Here is a 25145-nt window from a genome sequence, read left to right on the forward strand (position 1 = left end):
TGACAAGCATGGTCAAATAATAATCAGGAATAAATCTCAGTTGGCTTTTCATAGCCGATCATTAAGAGTTGAAAACAGCAGGTCTGGGACAGGTAGGGGTTCCATAACCGCAGGCAGAAGAGTTGAAACTGGAATAGCAGCAAGGCCAGGCGGACTGGGGGCAGCAAGGAGTCACCACGGCCGGTAGTCCCGACGTATGGTCCTAGGGCTCAGGTCCTCCGAGAGAAAGGGAGAAGGAGAAAATTAGAGAGAGCCAAGATTTTCAAAATGTTCATAAATGACAAGCATGGTCAAATAATAATCAGGAATAAATCTCAGTTGGCTTTTCATAGCCGATCATTAAGAGTTGAAAACAGCAGGTCTGGGACAGGTAGGGGTTTCGTAACCGCAGGCAGAAACAGTTGAAACTGGAATAGCAGCAAGGCCGGGCGGACTGGGGACAGCAAGGTGTCAGCATGCCCGGTAGTCCTGACGTATGGTCCTAGGGCTCAGGTTCTCAGAGAGAAAGAGAGAACGAGAGAATTAGAGAGAGCATACTTAAATTCACACAGGACACTGGATAAGACAGGAGAAGTACTCCAGGTATAACCAACTGACCCTAGCCCCCCGACACATAAACTACTGCAGCATAAATACTGGAGGCTGAGACAGGAGCGGTCAGGAGACACTGTGGCCCCATCCGAAGAAACCCCCGGACAGGGCCAAACAGGAAGGATATAACCCCACCCACTCTGCCAAAGCACAGCCCCCACACCACTAGAGGGATATCCTCAACCACCAACTTACAATTACACATCTGGAGAGGTGTCACGTCTCACATCTGGAGAGATGTCACGTCTCACAAACCACATCTGGAGAGGTGTCACGTCTCACGAACCACATCTGGAGAGATGTCACGTCTCACGAACCACATCTGGAGAGGTGTCACGTCTCGCGAACCACATCTGGAGAGGTGTCACGTCTCACGAACTACATCTGGAGAGGTGTCACGTCTCACATCTGGAGAGCTGTCACGTCTCACAAACCACATCTGGAGAGGTGTCACGTCTCATGAACCACATCTGTATGATATGATGATCCTGTAATAAGCCTGGGCCGATTTGTGGATTTGTGTATCTGGAAGACACCCAATATCAGGGCAGCAGTGAGTCCAGTCCAGAGGTGGGTGGTTGCTGGCAGTGGTACCACTATGGGATCAGCTTGGATAGATGGGTCCTGGCAGTGGTACCATTATGGGATCAGCTTGGATAGGTGGTTGCTGGCAGTGGTACCACTATGGGATCAGCTTGGATAGGTGGTTACTGGCAGTGGTACCATTATGGGATCAGCTTGGATAGATGGGTCCTGGCAGTGGTACCATTATGGGATCAGCTTGGATAGATGGTTCCTGGCAGTGGTACCACTATGGGATCAGCTTGGATAGATGGGTCCTGGCAGTGGTACCATTATGGGATCAGCTTGGATAGGTGGTTGCTGGCAGTGGTACCACTATGGGATCAGCTTGGATAGATGGTTACTGGCAGTGGTACCACTATGGGATCAGCTTGGATAGGTGGTTACTGGCAGTGGTACCACTATGGGATCAGCTTGGATAGATGGTTACTGGCAGTGGTACCACTATGGGATCAGCTTGGATAGATGGTTACTGGCAGTGGTACCACTATGGGATCAGCTTGGATAGGTGGTTACTGGCAGTGGTACCACTATGGGATCAGCTTGGATAGATGGTTCCTGGCAGTGGTACCACTATGGGATCAGCTTGGATAGATGGTTACTGGCAGTGGTACCACTATGGGATCAGCTTGGATAGATGGTTACTGGCAGTGGTACCACTATGGGATCAGCTTGGATAGGTGGTTACTGGCAGTGGTACCACTATGGGATCAGCTTGGATAGATGGTTCCTGGCAGTGGTACCACTATGGGATCAGCTTGGATAGATGGTTCCTGGCAGTGGTACCACTATGGGATCAGCTTGGATAGATGGTTACTGGCAGTGGTACCACTATGGGATCAGCTTGGATAGGTGGTTACTGGCAGTGGTACCACTATGGGATCAGCTTGGATAGGTGGTTACTGGCAGTGGTACCACTATGGGATCAGCTTGGATAGATGGTTACTGGCAGTGGTACCACTATGGGATCAGCTTGGATAGATGGGTCCTGGCAGTGGTACCACTATGGGATCAGCTTGGATAGATGGTTCCTGGCAGTGGTACCACTATGGGATCAGCTTGGATAGATGGTTACTGGCAGTGGTACCACTATGGGATCAGCTTGGATAGATGGTTACTGGCAGTGGTACCACTATGGGATCAGCTTGGATAGATGGTTACTGGCAGTGGTACCACTATGGGATCAGCTTGGATAGATGGTTCCTGGCAGTGGTACCACTATGGGATCAGCTTGGATAGATGGTTCCTGGCAGTGGTACCACTATGGGATCAGCTTGGATAGATGGTTACTGGCAGTGGTACCACTATGGGATCAGCTTGGATAGATGGTTACTGGCAGTGGTACCACTATGGGATCAGCTTGGATAGATGGTTACTGGCAGTGGTACCACTATGGGATCAGCTTGGATAGATGGTTCCTGGCAGTGGTACCACTATGGGATCAGCTTGGATAGATGGTTACTAGCAGTGGTACCACTATGGGATCAGCTTGGATAGATGGTTACTGGCAGTGGTACCACTATGGGATCAGCTTGGATAGATGGTTACTGGCAGTGGTACCACTATGGGATCAGCTTGGATAGATGGTTACTGGCAGTGGAACCACTATGGGATCAGCTTGGATAGATGGTTCCTGGCAGTGGTACCACTATGGGATCAGCTTGGATAGGTGGTTACTGGCAGTGGTACCACTATGGGATCAGCTTGGATAGATGGTTCCTGGCAGTGGTACCACTATGGGATCAGCTTGGATAGATGGTTCCTGGCAGTGGTACCACTATGGGATCAGCTTGGATAGATGGTTACTGATATTTACGTGTCTTAACCGATCGCTGCCTCTCTCCCAGACTGATGTACACAGCTGCTGTTTGTAATGGGGCTCGGCTGACACACACACACACACACACACACACACACACACACACACACACACACACACACACAGACACACAGACACACACACGAGACAAGCAGCATTATAATTTAGTCTTGTCCAGTGACGCCCACCGTTTCACCTAACATGCTTGGTATGCTTGGGAATGATCCTCTGCCAATGTCAGAGAGCCTGATTTACAAGAGGACGTGAGGGGGGTGGGGGTGGGGGGTGGGGTGGGGGGGGGGGATGAGGAACTTTCCTGCCGCAGTAAATGTCCAGATGGATTATTTATTATTATTATTATTTATTATTAATGAATTATAACTACGGCTATTTATCTGTGTCGAGGTATTAGCCTGTCAAAGTGTTTTAAGAGCAGTTGGGGTGGTGGAACTTTGGCCTCCAATGGCTGCTGGGATAGATTCTAGACCTGTAGTTTGGCCTCCAATGGCTGCTGGGATAGATTCTAGACCTGTAGTTTGGCCTCCAATGGCTGCTAGGATAGATTCTAGACCTGTAGTTTGGCCTCCAATGGCTGCTAGGATAGATTCTAGACCTGTAGTTTGGCCTCCAATGGCTGCTGGGATAGATTCTAGACCTGTAGTTTGGCCTCCAATGGCTGCTGGGATAGATTCTAGACCTGTAGTTTGGCCTCCAATGGCAGCTGGGATAGATTCTAGACCTGTAGTTTGGCCTCCAATGGCTGCTAGGATAGATTCTAGACCTGTAGTTTGGCCTCCAATGGCTGCTAGGATAGATTCTAGACCTGTAGTTTGGCCTCCAATGGCTGCTGGGATAGATTCTAGACCTGTAGTTTGGCCTCCAATGGCTGCTGGGATAGATTCTAGACCTGTAGTTTGGCCTCCAATGGCTGCTGGGATAGATTCTAGACCTGTAGTTTGGCCTCCAATGGCTGCTGGGATAGATTCTAGACCTGTAGTTTGGCCTCCAATGGCTGCTGGGATAGATTCTAGACCTGTAGTTTGGCCTCCAATGGCTGCTGGGATAGATTCTAGACCTGTAGTTTGGCCTCCAATGGCTGCTGGGATAGATTCTAGACCTGTAGTTTGGCCTCCAATGGCTGCTGGGATAGATTCTAGACCTGTAGTTTGGACAGATTCAATACGCAGCAACACATCGACACATCAACAACAAAACAACATGAAGGAAACATGACAACAAATGTATCAAATGTTTTTTATTATTTTTTATAAAATCACTTTACAAAATGTTGATTTTTTCTATTTGAATCTTTAATCTCCTTAAAATGGTATCTGTAATTCCCAGGGTAGAGGAAGAGAACAGGCAGAAAGAAAAGTAGCCAAACAGAACATCAGTCTGGTAAAAAACACCAACACAGGTGTCTGATATTAGCCTGGTCCCAGATCAGTTTGTGCTGCGCTACAATGACCATAACAGGAGTTGGCAAGACACTACAAAACAGATCTGGGACCAGACTGTGACTGAACCGACAAGAGGCTCCGTAATGTTCCTACTCAACAAAGGCAGGAATCAGTCTGTTACAGATCAGACGTAGTCACGTCCAGTGTTAGACAATAAGGTCACCTAAACAGCAGCTACTGTACAAAGTCAGTGTTACTGGGACACAGAAAGATCTTCACTAAAATGGGAACTCCTCTGTTAAAGGCAACAATACAATCATTCTGAAGTGGCTTTCTTTAATAAAAGGCACATTCATTTCATCCTAGAACAGCAACGGTGGAATCAGAGGCTTGCATCCCAAATGTCACCCGATTCCCTTTATAGTGCACTACTTTAGACCAGGGCCCATAGGGAATAGGGTGCCATTTGACCAGGGCCCATAGGGAATAGGGTCCCATTTGACCAGGGCCCATAGGGAATAGGGTGCCATTTGACCAGGGCCCATAGAGAATAGGGGGCCATTTTGACCAGGGTCCATAGAGAAAAGGGTGCCATTTTGACCAGGGCCCATAGGGAATAGGGTGACGTTTGACCAGGGCTTATAGAGAATAGGGTGCCATTTGACCAGGGCCCATAGAGAATAGGGTGCCATTTGACCAGGGCCCATAGAGAATAGGGTGCCATTTGACCAGGGCCCATAGGGAATAGGGTGCCATTTGACCAGGGCCCATAGAGAATAGGGTGCCATTTGACCAGGGCCCATAGAGAATAGGGTGCCATTTGACCAGGGCCCATAGGGAATAGGGTGCCATTTGACCAGGGCCCATAGGGAATAGGGTGCCATTTGACCAGGGCCAATAGGGAATAGGGTGCCATTTGACCAGGGCCCATAGAGAATAGGGTGCCATTTGACCAGGGCCCATAGGGAATAGGGTGCCATTTGACCAGGGCCCATAGAGAATAGGGGGCCATTTTGACCAGGGCCCATAGAGAATAGGGTGCCATTTGACCAGGGCCCATAGGGAATAGGGTGCCATTTGACCAGGGCCCATAGAGAATAGGGGGCCATTTTGACCAGGGTCCATAGAGAAAAGGGTGCCATTTTGACCAGGGCCCATAGGGAATAGGGTGACATTTGACCAGGGCTTATAGAGAATAGGGTGCCATTTGACCAGGGCCCATAGAGAATAGGGGGCCATTTGACCAGGGCCCATAGAGAATAGGGTGCCATTTGACCAGGGCCCATAGGGAATAGGGTGCCATTTGACCAGGGTCCATAGAGAAAAGGGTGCCATTTGACCAGGGCCCATAGGGAATAGGGTGCCATTTGACCAGGGCCCATAGAGAATAGGGTGCCATTTGACCAGGGCCCATAGAGAATAGGGTGCCATTTGACCAGGGCCCATAGAGAATAGGGTGCCATTTGACCAGGGCCCATAGAGAATAGGGTGCCATTTGACCAGGGCCCATAGAGAATAGGGTGCCATTTGACCAGGGCTCATAGAGAATAGGGTGCCATTTGACCAGGACCCATAGGGAATAGGGTGCCATTTGACCAGGGCCAATAGAGAATAGGGTGCCATTTGACCAGGGCCCATAGAGAATAGGGTGCCATTTGACCAGGGCCCATAGAGAATAGGGTGCCATTTGACCAGGGGCCATAGGGAATAGGGTGCCATTTGACCAGGGCCCATAGGGAATAGGGCGCCATTTGACCAGGGCCCATAGAGAATAGGGTGCCATTTGACCAGGGCCCATAGAGAATAGGGTGCCATTTGACCAGGGCCCATAAGGAATAGGGTGCCATTTGACCAGGGCCCATAGGGAATAGGGTGCCATTTGACCAGGGCCCATAGGGAATAGGGAGCCATTTGACCATGTGGAACAGGGAATAAATTGTGAGGGGAAGAACGTGGAACAGGGAATAAATTGTGAGGGGGAGAACGTGGAACAGGGAATAAATTGTGAGGGGAAGAACGTGGAACAGGGAATAAATTGTGAGGGGGAGAATGTGGAACAGGGAATAAATTGTGAGGGGGAGAACGTGGAACAGGGAATAAATTGTGAGAGGAAGAACGTGGAACAGGGAATAAATTGTGAAGGGAAGAACACAGTAGAGACAGTAATTCTGGCCATTCATCGTTCACTATAAAAGCTAACTAAAACAGAGCAAAATAGTATTTTCAGATTCTGGCAACAATGGTGTTGATCCTGTGCATAGTGTTTATAACCGAACAGAAGTGAGGTTAACTTCTAGAACTAAACAAGTACTCCTTCCTTGGTTTCATCGTAGGGTTTATTAGTAGGTTGGAGAGATGTGTACCACTGGTAGACCGAACACAGTCTGTACAGACAGTCTACCAGTAGATCGTAGTTAGGACTGCAGTCGTGGACTCTCCTCTGTCCATCGTCATGTAGAACGTTCTAGAACAAAGCCCCCCCCCGCACGTTGTCAGTTGTGCATGAACTAGTTTTCTGTCTGTGTACAGCTCCTACCAAAATACAGCCGGGGTTGTCACGGTTACCACAGTTAGCACCAGCAACAGCGTACAAGGATGGAGAGTGTGGGTGGAAGACGCCACCGTGGCGTCCTGTCTCCACAGCCCTCTCCTCCTCTCGTTTCTACCCCCTGTTCCTCCCCTTCTCTCTGGGAGGGTCAACGTGGCATCCTGGCTCCACAGCCCTGTCCTCTCCTCCTCTCTTTCTACCCCCTGTTCCTCCCCTTCTCTCTGGGAGGGTCAACGTGGCGTCCTGCCTCCACAGCCCTGTCCTCTCCTCCTCTCGTTTCTCCCCCCTGTTCCCCCCCTTCTCTCTGGGAGGGTCAACCGTGGCGTCCTGTCTCCACAGCCCTCTCCTCCTCTCTTTCTTCCCCTGTTCCTCCCCTTCTCTCTGGGAGGGTCAACCGTGGCGTCCTGTCTCCACAGCCCTGTCCTCTCCTCCTCTCGTTTCTCCCCCCTGTTCCTCCCTTCTCTCTGGGAGGGTCAACCGTGGCGTCCTGTCTCCACAGCCCTGTCCTCTCCTCCTCTCTTTCTACCCCCTGTTCCTCCCCTTCTCTCTGGGAGGGTCAACCGTGGCGTCCTGTCTCCACAGCCCTGTCCTCTCCTCCTCTCTTTCTACCCCCTGTTCCTCCCCTTCTCTCTGGGAGGGTCAACGTGGCGTCCTGCCTCCACAGCCCTGTCCTCTCCTCCTCTCGTTTCTCCCCCCTGTTCCCCCCCTTCTCTCTGGGAGGGTCAACCGTGGCGTCCTGTCTCCACAGCCCTCTCCTCCTCTCTTTCTTCCCCTGTTCCTCCCCTTCTCTCTGGGAGGGTCAACTGTGGCGTCCTGTCTCCACAGCCCTGTCCTCTCCTCCTCTCGTTTCTCCCCCCTGTTCCTCCCTTCTCTCTGGGAGGGTCAACCGTGGCGTCCTGTCTCCACAGCCCTGTCCTCTCCTCCTCTCTTTCTACCCCCTGTTCCTCCCCTTCTCTCTGGGAGGGTCAACCGTGGCGTCCTGTCTCCACAGCCCTGTCCTCTCCTCCTCTCTTTCTACCCCCTGTTCCTCCCCTTCTCTCTGGGAGGGTCAACGTGGCGTCCTGCCTCCACAGCCCTGTCCTCTCCTCCTCTCGTTTCTCCCCCCTGTTCCTCCCCTTCTCTCTGGGAGGGTCAACGTGGCGTCCTGCCTCCACAGTCCTGTCCTCTCCTCCTCTCTTTCTCCCCCTGTTCCTCCCCTTCTCTCTGGGAGGGTCAACGTGGCGTCCTGCCTCCACAGCCCTGTCCTCTCCTCCTCTCTTTCTACCCCCTGTTCCTCCCCTTCTCTCTGGGAGGGTCAACCGTGGCGTCCTGTCTCCACAGCCCTGTCCTCTCCTCCTCTCGTTTCTCCCCCCTGTTCCTCCCCTTCTCTCTGGGAGGGTCAACCGTGGCGTCCTGCCTCCACAGCCCTCTCCTCTCCTCCTCTCGTGTCTCCCCCTGTTCCTCCCATTCTCTCTGGGAGGGTCTCTATATGTCTCCAATCCCTCTACACTCCTGTCCTTCCATGGAGACAGAGAGGACCAGGCTGTTATAGTCTCTCTATGTCCTTGTATTTCTTTCTCAGTATGGACACCTGGTCTTTAAACAACACCGGGTCGAGGCGCATACTGGAGTGCACCAGAGGCATGCTGCCAAACCAGCTGGCAAACTTATTCATGCAGCTCTGTCGCTGGGCAAAGTGGTCTGGGTCGGCCCACCGAGACGCTCTGGAGGTCTGCAGAGAGAGAGAGAGAGCGAGAGAGAGCGAGAGAGAGAGCGAGAGAGAGAAAGAGAGAGAGAAAGACAGAGAGAGAGAGAGAGAGAGAGAGAGACAGAGAGACAGAGAGAGACAGAGACAGAGAGAGACAGAGACAGAGAGAGACAGAGACAGAGAGACAGAGAGCGAGACAGAGAGAGACAGAGACAGAGAGAGAGAGACAGAGAGAGACAGAGACAGAGAGAGACAGAGACAGAGAGAGACAGAGACAGAGACAGAGAGACAGAGAGAGACAGAGAGAGACAGAGAGAGACAGAGAGAGACAGAGAGAGACAGAGAGAGACAGAGAGAGAGAGCGAGAGACAGAGAGAGAGAGAGAGAGAGAGAGAGACAGAGAGAGAGAGAGAGAGAGAGAGAGAGAGAGAGACGGAGATATTAGTAATGATGAATTAATAATGTTACCAGTTAAAGTTGATGGTTTTTACTGTAGGTATTGGTTTGTTTATGGGTTTCATTGTTTCAGGCCAGAAACCAAATATATTTATGCAACAATAAGAAACGTCTATAACAACACAGGTGGGACCCTGCGGCGTCTGTTGAAGTCATCAGGAACATTAAGGAAATCAAAAAATAACATGAAAAAGCCACGGCACTTCCTGTGCATTTCCTGAGAAATGGGAAATAAATTTAAAAAAATGATCTTGATCAACATTTTCCCCTACAGATTATGGTACAGCAGCCAGGGACTCAACGCCAGAGTTGTTCCTGAGAAGGATCAAATTCAATGTGCAGGTATTGTGATTCCTTTTTATATATTACATTTTAATTGTACCCTGCATCTGAAAAGTGAGTTGGATGTGTGTGTGTGTGTGTAAACTACTTGTGAATGTCTCATTGAGTACACCCTGACCACAGAGAGCCTGTTATTCTCTATGTTGGTTAGGTCGGGGTGTGACTAGGGTGGGTCATCTAGGTAATTATATATCTATGTTGGCCTGGCATGATTCTCAATCAGAGGCAGCTGTTTATCGTTGTCTCTGATTGGGGGATCATATTTAGGCAGCCATTTCCCCTTTGTGTTTCGTGGGATCTTGTCTAGGTATGCCTGTGAGTAGTGCCTGTGAGTACTACTCTGAGCGTCACGTTTTCGTTTGTTCGCTTTATTGTTTTTGTTCTTTGAGTTTTCTCTTCCTGATCAAAAGGATGGAAACATACCACGCTGCATCATGGTCCAATCGTTATGACGATCGTGACAGCTCTACAGTCATATCTCCCGTTGTTCCTAAGCAGCAGGCCAAACAGGAAGAGCACAACGACCTCACCTGCACCATCATAGTCTCCTTGTACTGTTTCTTCTGGGTGACCTTGATGGGCGGCAGCTTGGTGACAGCTGACACCAGGAAGTTCATCAGAATGTCTTCGCAGTTAGACAGCTGGTCCACCAGGCCCCTCAGACTAGCCGGCAGGTAACTGGTGTACAGGAAGTGGTAATATCTACAGGTAAAGACAGGTACAGGTAGGGTTAGACCGGGAGGGTTAAGGTCAGGGTTCACAGTTAGACAGCTGGTCCACCAGGTCCCTCAGACTAGCCGGCTGGTAACTGGTGTACAGGAAGTGGTAATATCTACAGGTAGTGGTAATATCTACAGGTAGTGGTAATATCTACAGGTAGTGGTAATATCTACAGGTAAAGACAGGTAGTGGTAATATCTACAGGTAGTGGTAATATCTACAGGTAAAGACAGGTAGTGGTAATATCTACAGGTAGAGGTAATATCTACAGGTAGTGGTAATATCTACAGGTAGAGGTAATATCTACAGGTAAAGACAGGTAGTGGTAATATCTACAGGTAGTGGTAATATCTACAGGTAGTGGTAATATCTACAGGTAAAGACAGGTAGTGGTAATATCTACAGGTAGAGGTAATATCTACAGGTAGTGGTAATATCTACAGGTAGTGGTGATATATACAGGTAAAGACAGGTAGTGGTAATATCTACAGGTAGTGGTAATATCTACAGGTAGAGGTAATATCTACAGGTAGTGGTAATATCTACAGGTATTGGTAATATCTACAGGTAGTGGTGATATCTACAGGTAAAGACAGGTAGTGGTAATATCTACAGGTAGTGGTAATATCTACAGGTAGAGGTAATATCTACAGGTAGTGGTAATATCTCCAGGTAGTGGTAATATCTACAGGTAAAGACAGGTAGTGGTAATATCTCCAGGTAAAGACAGGTAGTGGTAATATCTCCAGGTAAAGACAGGTAGTGGTAATATCTACAGGTAGTGGTAATATCTACAGGTAGTGGTAATATCTACAGGTAAAGACAGGTAGAGGTAATATCTACAGGTAGAGGTAATATCTACAGGTAGTGGTAATATCTCCAGGTAAAGACAGGTAGTGGTAATATCTACAGGTAGAGGTAATATCTACAGGTAAAGACAGGTAGTGGTAATATCTCCAGGTAGTGGTAATATCTACAGGTAGTGGTAATATCTACAGGTAGTGGTAATATCTACAGGTAAAGACAGGTAGTGGTAATATCTACAGGTAGTGGTAATATCTCCAGGTAAAGACAGGTAGTGGTAATATCTACAGGTAGAGGTAATATCTACAGGTAAAGACAGGTAGTGGTAATATCTCCAGGTAGTGGTAATATCTACAGGTAGTGGTAATATCTACAGGTAGTGGTAATATCTACAGGTAAAGACAGGTAGAGGTAATATCTACAGGTAAAGACAGGTAGTGGTAATATCTACAGGTAAAGACAGGTAGTGGTAATATCTACAGGTAGTGGTAATATCTACAGGTAGTGGTAATATCTACAGGTAGTGGTAATATCTACAGGTAGTGGTAATATCTACAGGTAGTGGTAATATCTACAGGTAGTGGTAATATCTACAGGTAGTGGTAATATCTACAGGTAAAGACAGGTAGTGGTAATATCTACAGGTAAAGACAGGTAGTGGTAATATCTACAGGTAGTGGTAATATCTACAGGTAAAGACAGGTAGTGGTAATATCTACAGGTAAAGACAGGTAGTGGTAATATCTACAGGTAGTGGTAATATCTACAGGTAAAGACAGGTAGTGGTAATATCTACAGGTAGTGGTAATATCTCCAGGTAGTGGTAATATCTACAGGTAGTGGTAATATCTACAGGTAGTGGTAATATCTACAGGTAAAGACAGGTAGTGGTAATATCTCCAGGTAAAGACAGGTAGTGGTAATATCTACAGGTAGTGGTAATATCTACAGGTAAAGACAGGTAGTGGTAATATCTACAGGTAGTGGTAATATCTCCAGGTAAAGACAGGTAGTGGTAATATCTACAGGTAGTGGTAATATCTACAGGTAGTGGTAATATCTACAGGTAGTGGTAATATCTCCAGGTAAAGACAGGTAGTGGTAATATCTACAGGTAGTGGTAATATCTACAGGTAAAGACAGGTAGTGGTAATATCTACAGGTAGAGGTAATATCTCCAGGTAGTGGTAATATCTACAGGTAGTGGTAATATCTACAGGTAAAGACAGGTAGAGGTAATATCTACAGGTAGAGGTAATATCTCCAGGTAGTGGTAATATCTACAGGTAGTGGTAATATCTCCAGGTAGTGGTAATATTTACAGGTAGTGGTAATATCTCCAGGTAAAGACAGGTAGTGGTAATATCTACAGGTAGTGGTAATATCTATAGGTAGTGGTAATATCTACAGGTAGTGGTAATATCTACAGGTAAAGACAGGTAGTGGTAATATCTACAGGTAGTGGTAATATCTACAGGTAAAGACAGGTAGTGGTAATATCTACAGGTAGTGGTAATATCTACAGGTAAAGACAGGTAGTGGTAATATCTACAGGTAGTGGTAAAATCTACAGGTAAAGACAGGTAGTGGTAATATCTACAGGTAAAGACAGGTAGTGGTAATATCTACAGGTAAAGACAGGTAGTGGTAATATCTACAGGTAGAGGTAATATCTACAGGTAGTGGTAATATCTACAGGTAGTGGTAATATCTACAGGTAGTGGTAATATCTACAGGTAGTGGTAATATCTACAGGTAGTGGTAATATCTACAGGTAGTGGTAATATCTACAGGTAAAGACAGGTAGTGGTAATATCTACAGGTAAAGACAGGTAGTGGTAATATCTACAGGTAGTGGTAATATCTACAGGTAAAGACAGGTAGTGGTAATATCTACAGGTAAAGACAGGTAGTGGTAATATCTACAGGTAGTGGTAATATCTACAGGTAAAGACAGGTAGTGGTAATATCTACAGGTAGTGGTAATATCTCCAGGTAGTGGTAATATCTACAGGTAGTGGTAATATCTACAGGTAGTGGTAATATCTACAGGTAAAGACAGGTAGTGGTAATATCTCCAGGTAAAGACAGGTAGTGGTAATATCTACAGGTAGTGGTAATATCTACAGGTAAAGACAGGTAGTGGTAATATCTACAGGTAGTGGTAATATCTCCAGTTAAAGACAGGTAGTGGTAATATCTACAGGTAGTGGTAATATCTACAGGTAGTGGTAATATCTCCAGGTAAAGACAGGTAGTGGTAATATCTACAGGTAGTGGTAATATCTACAGGTAAAGACAGGTAGTGGTAATATCTACAGGTAGAGGTAATATCTCCAGGTAGTGGTAATATCTACAGGTAGTGGTAATATCTACAGGTAAAGACAGGTAGAGGTAATATCTACAGGTAGAGGTAATATCTCCAGGTAGTGGTAATATCTACAGGTAGTGGTAATATCTCCAGGTAGTGGTAATATCTACAGGTAGTGGTAATATCTCCAGGTAAAGACAGGTAGTGGTAATATCTACAGGTAGTGGTAATATCTACAGGTAGTGGTAATATCTACAGGTAGTGGTAATATCTACAGGTAAAGACAGGTAGTGGTAATATCTACAGGTAGTGGTAATATCTACAGGTAAAGACAGGTAGTGGTAATATCTACAGGTAGTGGTAATATCTACAGGTAAAGACAGGTAGTGGTAATATCTACAGGTAGTGGTAATATCTACAGGTAAAGACAGGTAGTGGTAATATCTACAGGTAAAGACAGGTAGTGGTAATATCTACAGGTAAAGACAGGTAGTGGTAATATCTACAGGTAGAGGTAATATCTACAGGTAGTGGTAATATCTACAGGTAGTGGTAATATCTACAGGTAAAGACAGGTAGTGGTAATATCTACAGTTAGTGGTAATATCTACAGGTAGTGGTAATATCTCCAGGTAGTGGTAATATCTACAGGTAAAGACAGGTAGTGGTAAAATCTACAGGTAGTGGTAATATCTACAGGTAAAGACAGGTAGTGGTAATATCTACAGGTAGTGGTAATATCTACAGGTAAAGACAGGTAGAGGTAATATCTACAGGTAGTGGTAATATCTCCAGGTAGTGGTAATATCTACAGGTAAAGACAGGTAGTGGTAATATCTACAGGTAGTGGTAATATCTACAGGTAAAGACAGGTAGTGGTAATATCTACAGGTAGTGGTAATATCTACAGGTAAAGACAGGTAGTGGTAATATTTACAGGTAGTGGTAATATCTACAGGTAAAGACAGGTAGAGGTAATATCTCCAGGTAGTGGTAATATCTACAGGTAAAGACAGGTAGTGGTAATATCTACAGGTAGTGGTAATATCTACAGGTAAACCCAGGTAGTGGTAATATTTACAGGTAGTGGTAATATCTACAGGTAAAGACAGGTAGAGGTAATATCTCCAGGTAGTGGTAATATCTCCAGGTAAAGACAGGTAGTGGTAATATCTCCAGGTAAAGACAGGTAGTGGTAATATCTACAAGTAGTGGTAATATCTCCAGGTAAAGACAGGTAGTGGTAATATCTCCAGGTAAAGACAGGTAGTGGTAATATCTACAGGTAAAGACAGGTAGAGGTAATATCTACAGGTAGTGGTAATATCTCCAGGTAGTGGAAATATCTCCAGGTAAAGACAGGTAGTGGTAATATCTACAGGTAAAGACAGGTAGTGGTAATATCTCCAGGTAAAGACAGGTAGTGGTAATATCTCCAGGTAAAGACAGGTAGAGGTAATATCTCCAGGTAAAGACAGGTAGTGGTAATATCTCCAGGTAAAGACAGGTAGTGGTAATATCTCCAGGTAAAGACAGGTAGTGGTAATATCTACAGGTAAAGACAGGTAGTGGTAATATCTACAGGTAAAGACAGGTAGTGGTAATATCTCCAGGTAAAGACAGGTAGAGGTAATATCTACAGGTAGTGGTAATATCTCCAGGTAAAGACAGGCAGTGGTAATATCTACAGGTAGAGGTAATATCTACAGGTAGTGGTAATATCTCCAGGTAAAGACAGGTAGTGGTAATATCTCCAGGTAAAGACAGGTAGTGGTAATATCTACAGGTAGTGGAACTATCTCCAGGTAAAGACAGGTAGTGGTAATATCTCCAGGTAAAGACAGGTAGTGGTAATATCTCCAGGTAAAGACAGGTAGTGGTAATATCTCCAGGTAAAGACAGGTAGAGGTAATATCTACAGGTAAAGACAGGTAGTGGTAATATCTACAGGTAAAGACAGGTAGTGGTAATATCTCCAGGTAAAGAAAGGTAGTGGTAATATCTACAGGTAAAGACAGGTAGTGGTAATATCTACAGGTAAAGACAGGTAGTGGTAATATCTCCAGGTAAAGACAGGTAGAGGTAATATCTACAGGTAGTGGTAATATCTCCAGGTAAAGACAGGCAGTGGTAATATCTACAGGTAGAGGTAATATCTACAGGTAGTGGTAATATCTCCAGGTAAAGACAGGTAGTGGTAATATCTCCAGGTAAAGACAGGTAGTGGTAATATCTACAGGTAAAGACAGGTAGTGGTAATATCTACAGGTAGTGGTAATATCTACAGGTAAAGACAGGTAGTGGTAATATCTACAGGTAAAGACAGGTAGTGGTAATATCTCCAGGTAGTGGTAATATATACAGGTAGTGGTAATATCTACAGGTAGTGGTAATATCTACAGGTAGTGGTAATATCTACAGGTAGTGGTAATATCTACAGGTAGTGGTAATATCTACAGGTAAAGACAGGTAGTGGTAATATCTACAGGTAGTGGTAATATCTACAGGTAAAGACAGGTAGTGGTAATATCTACAGGTAAAGACAGGTAGTGGTAATATCTCCAGGTAGTGGTAATATATACAGGTAGTGGTAATATCTACAGGTAGTGGTAATATCTCCAGGTAGTGGTAATATCTACAGGTAAAGACAGGTAGTGGTAATATCTACAGGTAGTGGTAATATCTACAGGTAGTGGTAATATCTACAGGTAGTGGTAATATCTACAGGTAAAGACAGGTAGTGGTAATATCTACAGGTAGAGGTAATATCTACAGGTAGTGGTAATATCTACAGGTAGTGGTAATATCTACAGGTAAAGACAGGTAGTGGTAATATCTCCAGGTAGTGGTAATATCTACAGGTAGTGGTAATATCTCCAGGTAGTGGTAATATCTACAGGTAGTGGTAATATCTACAGGTAGTGGTAATATCTACAGGTAGTGGTAATATCTACAGGTAGTGGTAATATCTACAGGTAAAGACAGGTAGTGGTAATATCTACAGGTAGAGGTAATATCTACAGGTAGTGGTAATATCTACAGGTAGTGGTAATATCTACAGGTAGTGGTAATATCTACAGGTAAAGACAGGTAGTGGTAATATCTACAGGTAGTGGTAATATCTACAGGTAGAGGTAATATCTACAGGTAGTGGTAACATCTACAGGTAGTAGTAATATCTACAGGTAGAGGTAATATCTACAGGTAAAGACAGGTAGTGGTAATATCTACAGGTAAAGACAGGTAGTGGTAATATCTACAGGTAGTGGTAATATCTACAGGTAAAAACAGGTAGTGGTAATATCTCCAGGTAGTGGTAATATCTACAAGTAGTGGTAATATCTACAGGTAGTGGTAATATCTACAGTTAGTGGTAATATCTACAGGTAGTGGTAATATCTACAGGTAAAGACAGGTAGTGGTAATATCTACAGGTAAAGACAGGTAGTGGTAATATCTACAGGTAGTGGTAATATCTACAGGTAGTGGTAATATCTACAGGTAGTGGTAATATCTACAGGTAGTGGTAATATCGACAGGTAGTGGTAATATCTACAGGTAAAGACAGGTAGAGGTAATATCTCCAGGTAAAGACATGTAGTGGTAATATCTCCAGGTAGTGGTAATATCTACAGGTAAAGACAGGTAGTGGTAATATCTACAGGTAGTGGTAATATCTACAGGTAGTGGTAATATCTACAGGTAAAGACAAGTAGTGGTAATATCTACAGATAGTGGTAATATCTACAGGTAAAGACAGGTAGTGGTAATATCTCCAGGTAGTGGTAATATCTACAGGTAAAGAAAGGTATTGGTAATATCTACAGGTAGTGGTAATATCTCCAGGTAGAGGTAATATCTACAGGTAAAGACAGGTAGTGGTAATATCTACAGGTAAAGACAGGTAGTGGTAATATCTACAGGTAGTGGTAATATCTACAGGTAAAGACAGGTAGTGGTAATATCTACAGGTAAAGACAGGTAGTGGTAATATCTACAGGTAAAGACAGGTAGTGGTAATATCTACAGGTAAAGACAGGTAGTGGTAATATCAACAGGTAGTGGTAATATCTACAGGTAGTGGTAATATCTCCAGGTAGTGGTAATATCTCCAGGTAAAGACAGGTAGTGGTAATATCTACAGGTAAAGACAGGTAGTGGTAATATCTCCAGGTAGTGGTAATATCTACAGGTAGTGGTAATATCTCCAGGTAGTGGTAATATCTACAGGTAAAGACAGGTAGTGGTAATATCTACAGGTAGTGGTAATATCTACAGGTAGTGGTAATATCTCCAGGTAGTGGTAATTTCTACAGGTAAAGACAGGTAGTGGTAATATCTACAGGTAAAGACAGGTAGTGGTAATATCTACAGGTAGTGGTAATATCTCCAGGTAGTGGTAATATCTACAGGTAAAGACAGGTAGTGGTAATATCTACAGGTAGTGGTAATATCTACAGGTAGTGGTAATATATACAGGTAGTGGTAATATCTACAGGTAGTGGTAATATCTACAGGTAGTGGTAATATCTCCAGGTAAAGACAGGTAGTGGTAATATCTCCAGGTAGTGGTAATATCTACAGGTAGTGATAAAATCTACAGGTAAAGACAGGTAGTGGTAATATCTACAGGTAAAGACAGGTAGTGGTAATATCTACAGGTAGTGGTAATATCTACAGGTAGTGGTAATATCTACAGGTAGTGGTAATATCTACAGGTAGTGGTAATATCTACAGGTAGTGGTAATATCTACAGGTAGTGGTAATATCTCCAGGTAGTGGTAATATCTCCAGGTAGTGGTAATATCTCCAGGTAGTGGTAATATCTACAGGTAGAGGTAATATCTACAGGTAAAGACAGGTAGTGGTAATATCTACAAGTAGTGGTAATATCTACAGGTAGTGGTAATATCTACAGGTAGTGGTAATATCTACAGGTAGTGGTAATATCTACAGGTAGTGGTAATATCTACAGGTAAAGACAGGTAGTGGTAATATCTACAGGTAGTGGTAATATCTCCAGGTAGTGGTAATATCTCCAGGTAGTGGTAATATCTACAGGTAGTGGTAATATCTACAGGTCAAGACAGGTATTGGTAATATCTACAGGTAAAGACAGGTAGTGGTAATATCTACAGGTAGTGGTAATATCTACAGGTAAAGACAGGTAGTGGTTATATCTACAGGTAGAGGTAATATCTACAGGTAAAGACAGGTAGTGGTAATATCTACAGGTAAAGACAGGTAGTGGTAATATCTACAGGTATTGGTAATATCTACAGGTAGTGGTAATATCTACAGGTAAAGACAGGTAGTGGTAATATCTACAGGTAGTGGTAATATCTACAGGTAGTGGTAATATCTACAGGTAGTGGTAATATCTACAGGTCAAGACAGGTATTGGTAATATCTACAGGTAAAGACAGGTAGTGGTAATATCTACAGGTAGTGGTAATATCTACAGGTAAAGACAGGTAGTGGTTATATCTACAGGTAGAGGTAATATCTACAGGTAAAGACAGGTAGTGGTAATATCTACAGGTAAAGACAGGTAGTGGTAATATCTACAGGTAGTGGTAATATCTACAGGTAAAGACAGGTAGTGGTAATATCTACAGGTAGTGGTAATATCTACAGGTAGTGGTAATATCTACAGTTAGTGGTAATATCTACAGGTAGTGGTAATATCTACAGGTAAAGACAGGTAGTGGTAATATCTACAGGTAAAGACAGGTAGTGGTAATATCTACAGGTAGTGGTAATATCTACAGGTAGTGGTAATATCTACAGGTAGTGGTAATATCTACAGGTAGTGGTAATATCGACAGGTAGTGGTAATATCTACAGGTAAAGACAGGTAGAGGTAATATCTCCAGGTAAAGACATGTAGTGGTAATATCTACAGGTAAAGACAGGTAGTGGTAATATCTACAGGTAAAGACAGGTAGTGGTAATATCTACAGGTAGTGGTAATATCTACAGGTAGTGGTAATATCTACAGGTAAAGACAAGTAGTGGTAATATCTACAGATAGTGGTAATATCTACAGGTAAAGACAGGTAGTGGTAATATCTCCAGGTAGTGGTAATATCTACAGGTAAAGACAGGTATTGGTAATATCTACAGGTAGTGGTAATATCTCCAGGTAGAGGTAATATCTACAGGTAAAGACAGGTAGTGGTAATATCTACAGGTAAAGACAGGTAGTGGTAATATCTACAGGTAGTGGTAATATCTACAGGTAGTGGTAATATCTACAGGGAGTGGTAATATCTACAGGTAGTGGTAATATCTCCAGGTAAAGACAGGTAGTGGTAATATCTACAGGTAGTGGTAATATCTACAGGTAAAGACAGGTAGTGGTAATATCTACAGGTAAAGACAGGTAGTGGTAATATCTACAGGTAAAGACAGGTAGTGGTAATATCAACAGGTAGTGGTAATATCTACAGGTAGTGGTAATATCTCCAGGTAGTGGTAATATCTCCAGGTAAAGACAGGTAGTGGTAATATCTACAGGTAAAGACAGGTAGTGGTAATATCTCCAGGTTTTGGTAATATCTACAGGTAGTGGTAATATCTCCAGGTAGTGGTAATATCTACAGGTAAAGACAGGTAGTGGTAATATCTCCAGGTAAAGACAGGTAGTGGTAATATCTACAGGTAGTGGTAATATCTCCAGGTAGTGGTAATATCTACAGGTAAAGACAGGTAGTGGTAATATCTACAGGTAGTGGTAATATCTACAGGTAGTGGTAATATCTACAGGTAAAGACAGGTAGAGGTAATATCTCCAGGTAGTGGTAATATCTACAGGTAGTGGTAAAATCTACAGGTAAAGACAGGTAGTGGTAATATCTCCAGGTAGTGGTAATATCTACAGGTAGTGGTAATATCTACAGGTAAAGACAGGTAGTGGTAATATCTCCAGGTAGTGGTAATATCTACAGGTAGTGGTAATATCTACAGGTAAAGACAGGTAGTGGTAATATCTCCAGGTAGTGGTAATATCTACAGGTAAAGACAGGTAGTGGTAATATCTACAGGTAGTGGTAATATCTCCAGGTAGTGGTAATATCTACAGGTAGTGGTAATATCTACAGGTAAAGACAGGTAGTGGTAATATCTACAGGTAGTGGTAATATCTACAGGTAGTGGTAATATCTCCAGGTAGTGGTAATATCTACAGGTAAAGACAGGTAGTGGTAATATCTACAGGTAAAGACAGGTAGTGGTAATATCTACAGGTAGTGGTAATATCTACAGGTAAAGACAGGTAGTGGTAATATCTACAGGTAGTGGTAATATCTACAGGTAGTGGTAATATCTACAGGTAGAGGTAATATCTACAGGTAGTGGTAATATCTACAGGTAGTGGTAATATCTACAGGTAGTGGTAATATCTACAGGTAGTGGTAATATCTACAGGTAGAGGTAATATCTACAGGTAGTGGTAATATCTACAGGTAGTGGTAATATCTCCAGGTAGAGGTAATATCTACAGGTAAAGACAGGTAGTGGTAATATCTCCAGGTAAAGACAGGTAGTGGTAATATCTACAGGTAGTGGTAATATCTACAGGTAGTGGTAATATCTACAGGTAGTGGTAATATCTACAGGTAGTGGTAATATCGACAGGTAAAGACAGGTAGTGGTAATATCTACAGGTAGTGGTAATATCTCCAGGTAAAGACAGGTAGTGGTAATATCTAGAGGTAAAGACAGGTAGTGGTAATATCTCCAGGTAGTGGTAATATCTCCAGGTAGTGGTAATATCTACAGGTAGTGGTAATATCTACAGGTAGTGGTAATATCTACAGGTAAAGACAGGTAGTGGTAATATCTACAGGTAGTGGTAATATCTCCAGGTAAAGACAGGTAGTGGTAATATCTACAGGTAGTGGTAATATCTCCAGGTAAAGACAGGTAGTGGTAATATCTAGAGGTAAAGACAGGTAGTGGTAATATCTCCAGGTAGTGGTAATATCTACAGGTAGTGGTAATATCTACAGGTAGTGGTAATATCTACAGGTAGTGGTAATATCTACAGGTAGTGGTAATATCTCCAGGTAAAGACAGGTAGTGGTAATATCTACAGGTAGTGGTAATATCTCCAGGTAAAGACAGGTAGTGGTAATATCTAGAGGTAAAGACAGGTAGTGGTAATATCTCCAGGTAGTGGTAATATCTACAGGTAAAGACAGGTAGTGGTAATATCTCCAGGTAAAGACAGGTAGAGGTAATATCTACAGGTAGTGGTAATATCTCCAGGTAAAGACAGGTAGTGGTAATATCTAGAGGACAGGTAACATTAGTTGGGAGTCAGAGTTTATTCAGCTCCCCTATAGCTGTTTTGATATGAAACAGTCAGCGCTGCGGCTCAATGGTAGTCCCATCCTACTCCTGGAGAGCCAACTTCCCTCCTGACCCATCTTGTTTCAGCACTTAATCTAACAAACCTGATTCTTCTCACCTGTGGTATATAGCAGCTCCTGTCAGGACCATAGAGTAGTCGTTGGTCCACTTGGAGGTGTAACCCCACCGCTCCTTGTTGCTGTCCCAGAAATGACTCCTGGCCGGGTATCCCACAATCCTCTCTGGGAAACTCTGCCACACTGTGAAAGCAAAGTCCACCTGCAAAAAGGGAGAGTGGTTGACATTGAGCACCTAAAGCTCGTTATACAACTACAGTTGTCACGACTTCCGCCGAAGTCGGGTCCTCTCCTTGTTCGGGTCTTCTCCTTGTTCGGCTCCTCTCCTTGTTCGGCTCCTCTCCTTGTTCGGCTCCTCTCCTTATTCGGCTCCTCTCCTTATTCGGCTCCTCTCCTTATTCGGCTCCTTATTCGGCGGTCGGCGTCACCCGGCTTTCTAGCCATCGCCGCTCCATTCTTTTCATTGTTCCATTTGTTTTGTCTTGTTCTCTGCACACCTGGTTTACATTCCCCAATCACACTGCATGTATGTATTCCTCTGCCTCCCCCCCCCCCCCCATGTCTTTGTGTGGAATTGTCTTTGTTACGTGTTTCATGTTACGCGCCAGGCTGGTTTTTCCCCCTGTATTCCGTGGTATTTCACGAAGGATGTTTAATTATTAAACATTTGCTTATTTTTTTTGTGACTGTTTCACGGCCTTGCACTTTTTGACCTTTGTCTGGAGGTTTTGACGCAGTGGCGTCTGTCTGTTTTATTTGCCTCTGCCTTAATAAAGTGAGCGCCTGTTCACAACTCTCTGCTCTCCTGCACCTGACTTCTCCACCAGTAGCGCACAACCTTGACAACAGGATATGATGCAATCCTTCCATTCAGCTTCATCTGTTGTGACACTGCATCCAGCATGTATAGATGAAGTTGACCGTTTTTTCATAGCTTTGCCCATGTCATTTATATAAATGGTGAACACCGGGCTATCTGCGTTGTGTCCCACCCGCCACCCGCCAACCCCTCTTTTTACGCTACTGCTACTCTCTGTTCATCATATATGCATTGTCACTTTAACCATATCTACATGTACATACTACCTCAATCAGCCTGACTAACCGGTGTCTGTATGTAGCCTCACTACTGTATATAGCCTCACTACTGTATATAGCCTCTCTACTGTATAGAGCCTCTCTACTGTATAGAGCCTCTCTACTGTATAGAGCCTCTCTACTGTATAGAGCCTCTCTACTGTATAGAGCCTCTCTACTGTATATAGTCTATCTTTTTACTGTTGTTTTTATTTCTTTACCTACCTATTGTTCACCTAATACCTTTTTTGCACTATTGGTTAGAGCCTGTAAGTAAGCATTTCACTGTAAGGTCTACACCTGTTGTATTCAGCGCACGTGACAAATAAACTTTGATTTGATTTGAGAACTGGGCCTAAAATAGAACCCTGTGGTACCCCTTTAGTTTACATACGGTAATAAACTACTGGCAGTAACTCACCTCAGTTGTAGAGAGAACGGTATCCTCATCCAGACTCAGAACGGCGTCTGTTGGTATTGTGTCATAGGGCAGGAAACGACTGCTCATCACCTGAGGACACAGCAACAAACAGTAGGGCTCTTCACTGCAACAACAATCAATACAAGTCACTAGAATGTGCTTACTAGGGCAACATTTTGACTTTTCTCTGTATTCATCAGCATATTGATGTATGTGAAGCTATAGGAGTAGAGGACTCACCTGGCTCTCCTCCTCAATGACCAGGACAGGTACTGAGGACTCACCTTGCTCTCCTCCTCAATGACCAGGACAGGTACTGAGGACTCACCTGGCTCTCCTCCTCTATGACCAGGACAGGTACTGAGGACTCACCTTGCTCTCCTCATCTATGACCAGGACAGGTACTGAGGACTCACCTTACTCTCCTCATCAATGACCAGGACAGGTACTGAGGACTCACCTTACTCTCCCCATCTATGACCAGGACAAGTACTGAGGACTCACCTTACTTTCCCCATCTATGACCAGGACAGGTACTGAGGACTCACCTTACTCTCCCCATCTATGACCAGGACAGGTACTGAGGACTCACCTTGCTCTCCCCATCTATGACCAGGACAGGTACGGAGGTGGCAGGCCAGCGGTGTTTGGCCGGGAGGGGCTTGTCACAGTTCCATAGGACTATCACCTGGAAAAATATTACATACATTTAAACATGAAATGACATTTTCCTTAGGATGGATTATATCACAACCAAAAGCTACTACAGTTGAAGTCGGAAGTTTAAATACACCTTAGCCAAATACATTTAAAAACTCAGTTTTTCACAATCCCTGACATTTAATCCTAGTAATAATTCTCTGTTTGAGGTCAGTTAGGATCACTACTTTATTTTAAGAATGTGAAATGTCAGAATAATAGTAGAATGATTTATTTCAGCTTTTATTTCTTTCATCACATTCCCAGTGGGTCAGAAGTTTACATACACTCAATTAGTATTTGGTAGCATTGCCTTTAAATTGTTTAACTTGTGTCAAACATGTCGGGTAGCCTTTCACAAGCTTCCCACAATAAGTTGGGTGAATTTTGACCCATTCCTCCTGACAGAGCTGGTGTAACTGAGTCAGGTTTGTAGGCCTCCTTGCTTGCATACACATTTTCTATAGGATTGAGGTCAGGGCTTTGTGATGCCACTCCAATACCTTGACTTTGTTGTCCGTAAGCCATTTTGCCACAACTTTGGAAGTTTGCCTGGGGTCATTGTCCATTTGGAAGACCCATTAGCGACCAAGCTTAAACTTCCTGACTCATGTCTTGAGATGTTGCTTCAATATATGCACATCATTTTCCTTCCTCATGATGCCATCTATTTTGTGAAGTGCACCAGTCCCTCCTCCAGCAAAACACCCCCACAACATGATGCTGCCACCCCCGTGCTTCACGGTTGGGATGGTGTTCTTCGGCTTGCAAGCGTCCCCCTTTTTCCTCCAAACATAACGATAGTCATTATGGCAAAACAGTTCTATTTTTGTTTCATCAGACCAGAGGACATTTCTCCAGAAAGTACGATCTTTGTCCTCATGTGCAGTTGCAAACCGTAGTCTGGCTTTTTAATGGCGGTTTTGGAGCAGTGGCTTCTTCCTTGCTGAGCGGCCTTTCAGGTTATGTCGATATGGGACTCGTTTTACTGTGGATATAGATACTTTTGTACCTGTTTCCTCCAGTATCTTCACAAGGTCCTTTGCTGTTGTTCTGGGATTGATTTGTACTTTTCGCACCAAAGTACGTTCGTCTCTAGGAGACAGAACGCGTCTCCTTCCTGAGCGGTATGACGGCTGCGTGGTCCCATGGTGTTTATACTTGCGTACTATTGTTCGTACAGATGAACGTGGTACCTTCATGCATTTGGAAATTGCTCCCAAGAATGAACCAGACTTGTGGAGGTCTACAATTTT

The 25145-nt window shown here is 44.2% G+C and overlaps 1 protein-coding gene across 1 annotated transcript; it reads right to left on the minus strand.

Moving 5' to 3' along the window:
• Nucleotides 1–4232: 4232 nt before the first annotated feature.
• LOC129842175 (exostosin-1a-like) lies at nucleotides 4233–24725 on the minus strand. Its single transcript, XM_055910602.1, has 5 exons — nucleotides 23783–24725; nucleotides 23191–23280; nucleotides 21734–21894; nucleotides 9956–10127; nucleotides 4233–8651 (listed from the first exon to the last, which is right to left on the minus strand). The coding sequence occupies exons 1-5, from the start codon at nucleotides 23897–23899 to the stop codon at nucleotides 8466–8468; spliced, it is 726 nt and encodes a 241-aa protein (XP_055766577.1). The 5' UTR covers nucleotides 23900–24725; the 3' UTR covers nucleotides 4233–8465.
• Between the last annotated feature and the right edge of the window lie 420 nt (nucleotides 24726–25145).

This window comes from Salvelinus fontinalis, unplaced genomic scaffold (assembly GCF_029448725.1).
Source record: "Salvelinus fontinalis isolate EN_2023a unplaced genomic scaffold, ASM2944872v1 scaffold_0021, whole genome shotgun sequence".
NCBI classification, from domain to species: Eukaryota; Metazoa; Chordata; class Actinopteri; order Salmoniformes; family Salmonidae; genus Salvelinus; species Salvelinus fontinalis.

Coding starts and splice junctions, on each gene's coding strand:
- LOC129842175 (XM_055910602.1), bottom strand. CDS start 23,899: ATGTATGTAATATTTTTCCAGGTGATAGTCCTATGGAACTGTGACAAG. Junction 23,281..23,782: donor TCATAGATGGGGAGAGCAAG/GTGAGTCCTCAG, acceptor CTGTGTCCTCAG/GTGATGAGCAGTCGTTTCCT. Junction 8,652..9,955: donor AGGAGACTATGATGGTGCAG/GTGAGGTCGTTG, acceptor CTCTCTCTGCAG/ACCTCCAGAGCGTCTCGGTG.